Here is a 6,681-nt window from a genome sequence, read left to right as displayed (position 1 = left end):
ATGTCACTTTCTCCCCATATTTAAACTTTGAATATATTTTGAAATGTTTTAATGATATTTGGTTATTTTGATCTCAAAAAATAATTAACTCTATGACAATCTGTATTAATCAATTAAAACCACTTTTGCTATGTTCTTTTAATTATAATCATTTACTAAAAAAACTTAATTTAGTGATATTAATTTCATTTCCATTTTACAATATCGTATACTATATGATATGATACACACGTGCAACGCACGTATAGTGAAACTAGTCTGAATAAATGACTAGGTAAAATAATCTTAGAAGTATTTATCAGTTTAATGCTTAGAACTTCAGTCCAAATATTTGTTGTGCTAAAGATCCAAACACACATCATACTTGGTTGAGGTGAATCATGAGTCCCCTAACCAAAGAAGATGCACAACTGCAACTGGTGTTCCCATAACTTGCAAATCTCATTTCAAGCAGATCTAAAGCTTCTTCGATCTATAGATACATGAAAGATGGACACCACTTTACATTGATCCGACATGAACTCGCGATTGGTAATCATGCAGAAACTTACATTTGCAAATCATAGTTGATAAATTGGATAACAAATAAAAACATACTAAAAATGTATTATAAAAAAAGGAGAAAAAAATATGATTTGGTCAAGTGACCTACATATTGAAAACTAATATTAAAAATATATAAATTCAATTTAGAGAATAATCTCTCCTTGAACAAAACTCTCTAAACGACTACATTGTGAATGCTATTGTGTTTATGATATGAGAAGAAGAGATTTTCAATTAATAGAGTCTCATACGTTTCTTCTGAGGAAAGAACAATCAAATATGAAAGGAAAAGTTAAAACATATAATACTTAGTCGTTTGGTTTGAATTCAAGTTATGATGGGATAAGTTATGCGAAGATTATTTTTTATTGAGTGTTTGGTTTGTTGTATTCAAAATAATAAATTTTAAGAACAACATATAAGTTTACAAAAATACCCTTCATGGATGTGAAAAGTAATATATAAAAAGTGTTTAAAGGGACATTTTTGTCATTTGGTCATTTTATCCCGGGATTACTATACCACCCATGGGAAGGGATAACTTATCCCGATACTAATTATTAATCTCAGGATAAGTTATCCCGGACTTGCCAACCAAACAACAAATTAAGTGGCACTATAATTTAATCCCAGGACTATTTTAAGTTATCCTTCACACCAAACGACCCCTAACTTTCATGCTTCTTTTTTCCTTCCACAAATTCCTCATTTGCATCTCAATTTGTTTAGTTATTATTATTGAAGATTTTTTTTGTGCTTATGTGTTTGATGTTATATTTTTCTTTCTATGCTTTGTAATAATTATTATACAATCAATTCATTTTACTATTTTATTTTTTGCATATGTTTGAATTGAAACAAGATTCATATGACTTCTAACCGTATTTGAGTTTATCATGACGATATTCAACATATGTATCAGTTTAGTTTTTATTTTCATGCTTATGAGTTTTTATTATTCATGCACACACATATATATATATATATATATATATATATATATATATATATATATATTTTGAGATAAACGTACAACGTTCCCATAAACTAGTATCCACACAAACACAAAGGCTATTGTGCTAAAGATACAAATATTTACAAAAAAAAAACTCAGTATGTACTATCAAATGCAGTTGCATCAAACTTGAAATCAATGTGATATAACATGCCTTAAATAATAGAAGCAAGATATTGAATTAACAAGCAAGCAAATTGAAGTAAGCAAAAATTTTAATAGCACCATTACTGGAATTCTTCATCAATATTTATGGTGGAAATATGAGCAATATTTGGCCAGTATTCTCCCTTGTTAAATTCTAGGAGTGGTTTTAGCAATGGGCACCAGTAAATAGTTAGTGTAGAGATGGAAGAGGGCATCCCTTTTACTGGAAGAGATTGGAGATTAGGGCAATTAGTAATGACCAGCTCAGAGAGTGAAGAGGGCATCCCCAATTCAGCAAGAGATTGGAGATTAGAGCAATTCAAGATTCTCAGCTTAGAGAGGGAGGAGGGCATCTCCGATTTGGCAAGAGATTGGAGATTAGGGCAATTCCAAATGGCTAGATGTCGAAGCAACATGAGGCGCTGAAGACCTTCGGATGGTAGTGAATGAAGGTCATGATGGTGATATAATTCTAGCTCAGAAAGAGATGAAGGAAGCCCTTCTTCCAGCAGTGACTGCATTTGAGGTAAATTAGCAGCATATAGGTACTTAAGAGAGGTGAGGCTTTTGAGAACTTGGCTGCTAAATGATTTCAGATTGGATATAGTAAGCTTTTGAATAGAGCAAGGCAACTCCCAATTCTCATCTGCCAGAATCTCTTCGTAGTTGCCATCATGGATGATACTCAACTCTTCGAGACGGTGGAGTCTCTGTAAACGCCAATCCTTTCGTCCATTCACCAGTTTCTCGCAATTCCAGATCCCAAGAAGTTGTAAATTGAAGGGCAATCCTCCTTCAGGAAAGGACTCTATTTCTGGACATTTTTCCAATGACAGTTCCTTGAGGGATGGAAGGAGTTCCTGCATATGCTCTGGCAGAGACTTCAGCTTCTTACAGTTATAAATATGCAACCACGTCATCTGAGTCCCACATGCCACTGAAAGTATTTCAAGATTCTCACAATCAATAATATCGAGTCTTTCAGTGGCAGTAGGAATCAAAAGTCTAGTAAGGTTGTGGCAACTCCTTACACTCAAATAGCGTGCTCTTGGGACAAACTCAGGTGAATCACATCCTTTTAGAGACAGTTCCTCGAGAAACATAGCGTTCGTCGACGCCTCCAATTTTAGTTTCCCGCAACCAGATATTCTTATTCTCTTCAAGGTACTCGGCAGAGTGCTAATAGGTAAGGAGGTAAGAGACTTACAATCAGTAATTACTAATTCAACAATTTGTTTCATTCCCTCAAGTTGAGATGTAAACAGTTGAGCATCATCAAAAACAACTCCAACCTTTGGAGAATCAACAACTTTAAACTCTTTTAAATTTGAAAGTTGGATAGGTGTCTCCAAACTGAGTTCAGGGCATTTTGAAATTCTCAATCCTGTCAGAGAAGAAAGATTTTCAGGCAACCTTCCGATCAACTTGGGGCAATCTTCAATCGAAAGTTCCTCAAGTATAGGGAATTCTCCCTTCCCCAGTACATGCCACTGCTTCCACTCCGGCATATCTACAAATTCAAGCTTCTCAAGAGAGTTAAATGGCTTTGTGGAGGACAAACTACCATAGAACTCTTCAGTCATCTCTGTTATTTGATGCATCCCCCTAATCCAAAGGAATTTCAAAGAAGGAAGTTGTCCTAGTGCTGGCAAGGAATCACAGTCCTTGCAGTCGCTAAGAGACAATTTTATTAGCTTATGAAATGAATGATCAGCTAGCCAATTTGGAAATTTTGTCCCTCTATATCCGATGATTTGGAGTTCTTTTATGCTTGCATTTGGTTGTAGCTCATCAAGTATGTCTCTTTCAGTTTGTGAATTGTCAGCAATTCTTCCGCTCCACTCCAAAGATAACCTTTCAACATGTTCCTTTTCCCTCATGTTTGCCTTCTGAGCTTCCCTTCTATCAACCACATTTTGCAACTCTACAATTGATAGAGATCCATACAAGTTATGCACTTCACCCAAATCCCCAATTCTCAAACTACTGCAACCAGTAAGAAGAAACTTAGCTCCAAATAGCATATGAAGGCTTTTCAACTTGCTCAGATGTAGCGGCATCTTCAAGCGAGAAGTGCGGCTAATATCAAGGTGACACAAATTGATTAGCTTTTCCATTTGCAGCGGTAGGTCCTTAAGATAACTACAATGTGACAAGAGAAGTGTCTCTAAGTTGTACAGTAGACAAATTGAATCTGGCAACTTTTTTAACTGTGTCCAAGAAAGGTCCAAAAATCTTAGGTGCTTTAATTTCATAAACAAGTCATTTGGCAACTCCTCATTCTCATAACGAGACAGTGATAGTGCCCTTAGGGATGTTAGTCTTGGAAATATGTCATGCAGCACCCTCTTGCTTAGACGGAATGAACGCCGCTGGATATTGATGGGAAGCAATGTCCTCAGCTGCTCCAATTTGTACAAGGGTTTCAACTTTTTGAAATCACCTTCTCCCATTGAATAGGATATGTGCCGACTTTGTTCCAACATATGAGATCCCTGGTTCTCTTCCAACCTGATACAAAGATTTGAAGATGCAATTTGGGCCAAATCATTGACAAGGTCATGCATTAAGAATTCCCTCGAATTCCATTCAGAAGACTCTTGGACCCTTTCAAACAATGATCTCGATTTCAACTCGAGAAAGTATTGGTTAGCTGAATGCAACTGCTGTACAAGACCATTAGCAATCCACAGGTGAATAATTTGTTCTTTGCAAAATGGATAATCTTTGGGATATATTGCACAAAAAGCAAAACACCGTTTCAAATGTGGAGGAAGATCATTGTAGCTCAACATCAATGCTGGTAAGATTCCATTCGAATGACTTGGAAGCTCCCATATTTCACTTCTTAAAATGTCTCTCCACTCATCCACCTCTGATTTGGAGCGTAAAATACCAGCAATTGCCTTTAGAGCTAAAGGCAATCCTTTGCACTTGTGTGAAATTTGTTTTCCGACCTCTTCAAATTTTGGATGTTCCTCAAGTTCCCTGTTTTCTAATGAATGTCGTTTGAATAGAGCCCAAGAGACTTCACTAGAGAGAGTGCCCACATTCATTTCGCCATAACCCATCATCAAGGCAACACTCTCCTTACGTGTCGTCACAATGATCTTGCTTCCTATATCTCCTTGCACAAATGTATTTCTCAAGTCATCCCACTCATCATAGTTATCATTCCAGACATCATCTAAAACAATAAGAAACTTTTTGCCTTTCAAGCTTTCCTTCAATTTGATCTGAAGTTGATTAAGGGTGTTATTAATCAGACAGTCAAATGAGCTAATTTCTTGAAGTAGCTCTTTTGTTATTCTGACAGCATCATATGGTTCAGACACACAGATCCAAGCTTTCAAATCAAAATGGTATTTTACCTTCTCATCATTGTAAACAGCTTTAGCAAGTGTTGTCTTGCCAACGCCCCCCATTCCAACAATAGGAACTACAGTCAAATTTTTTCCATTTGCATCCCCAAACAATAAACGGCCTATCAATTCCTCTACTTCATTTTGCCTACCAAAGATATCAGATTCATCAACCAAAGAAGTTGAAGGTCTTCTAGTTTCATGTTTACCTGAATCAAGACACGATTTCAGGTCAAGGAAGCCAATTTGCTTTTGCAACTCCTCCAATGTTTCAATGTTGTCTTCCAACTTATCCTTTATGTTAAGAAAAAAATCATCACTCAAGGACAAGCTGAGGTGACTTGCCTGCGGGTGACGTGTTTCTCCAAGATTTTGACACTGACCTTCCACCTTTAATTTCAAAACTTCATAATTGACTTCTTCAATTAAGTTCTCAGCACTGTCCACAGCATCTTGAAGCTCATTAAGCCACTGATTCACGTATGGATTTGATGCTTGCTTATTCTGTGCATCACTTAGTACAGCCTGAAGACTGAGCAAAGTCATCCTCAGCTTCTTTAAAATCCGAAGATCATGCTTGTCCCTTCGAAGCATCTTCAGCAGCTCGCCCTGAGGAGCAAGCCTATCGAATAGGACTTGCAGGACTGAAGAGAGAAATGCACCACCAACTGCTAAGCCAATATCCATTTCTGAAATCTGCAAAACAAAACAAAGAATCAATAGATGGACAACAATGGCAAAACTTAGAGATGGTTGTCTATTTTTGCTAGGAATTAAGAGATTAAATTTACCTATTGAATACTAGAGCAATATGCAAACAATATGGTAGGAGTATACTGACTGTGTTCTTAATTTGCAATAGCTATCTCTTTGGTCAAAAGAAAAGAGAAACAGTGTTTGTTCTCTTTTCAAGAAGATTCCAATTTTCCACAGCTTAGCTGTCTCCCTATCACTTTGTTATATTTTACTCTCTTTTTTCTTAACTTGAGAATCAAATTCCATACAATAATAATTTATTATTGTTGGACACCACCATTATTTAAAGGAAATTCTCCTATTATATAAGAGGGAGCAATCATAAACTCCCTATATAATATATAATATAATAAATCATTTTTTCTACTATATAATATATATTTATTTTTCTACTATAAGGGAGTTTATATAATATATAATAATATAATATAATCAATCATTTACAAATGACTTAAAATATTTTATATTTAAAGGATATATAATAAAATAGGTTCACTCTTAAAATTATATCCGGGTCACATATATTGGGATAGAAAAAATAACATATATCATTTTAAAATTACCAAAAAAGTATTATAAATAATAATAATTAACAACTTAAAATATCTTAAAGACATTTTAAAAGGGTTAATTTTGTAATTGTAATTCTACTATTATATAAGAGGGAGTTTATCATGGGACATTCTATGTGTCCCATCATAAACTCCCTATATAATATATAATATAATAAATCATTTTTTCTACTATATAATATATATAATATATATTTATTTTTCTACTATATAATAAAAGGGAGTTTATATAATATATAATATCATAATAAAACCCCTTTTATTATATAGTAGAAATAAATAT

At 34.7% G+C, this 6,681-nt stretch overlaps 1 protein-coding gene across 1 annotated transcript; it reads right to left on the bottom strand.

Annotated features, from left to right (window-relative positions):
• Positions 1-1,788: 1,788 nt before the first annotated feature.
• LOC125850458 (putative disease resistance RPP13-like protein 1) lies at positions 1,789-5,949 on the bottom strand. Its single transcript, XM_049530307.1, has 2 exons — positions 5,862-5,949; positions 1,789-5,766 (listed from the first exon to the last, which is right to left on the bottom strand). Exon 2 carries the CDS (start codon positions 5,755-5,757, stop codon positions 1,789-1,791), a length of 3,969 nt encoding a protein of 1,322 aa, XP_049386264.1. The 5' UTR covers positions 5,758-5,766; positions 5,862-5,949.
• Positions 5,950-6,681: the final 732 nt, after the last annotated feature.

This window comes from Solanum stenotomum, unplaced genomic scaffold, assembly GCF_019186545.1.
Source record: "Solanum stenotomum isolate F172 unplaced genomic scaffold, ASM1918654v1 scaffold17211, whole genome shotgun sequence".
Taxonomy (NCBI): domain Eukaryota; kingdom Viridiplantae; phylum Streptophyta; class Magnoliopsida; order Solanales; family Solanaceae; genus Solanum; species Solanum stenotomum.
Note: the sequence above shows the minus strand (reverse complement) of the source record. Positions and strands in the feature narration are given on the sequence as shown.

Bases quoted from the DNA above. Each gene is read 5' to 3' on its own strand.
- LOC125850458 (XM_049530307.1), bottom strand. From the start codon at position 5,757: ATGGATATTGGCTTAGCAGTTGGTGGTGCATTTCTCTCTTCAGTCCTG.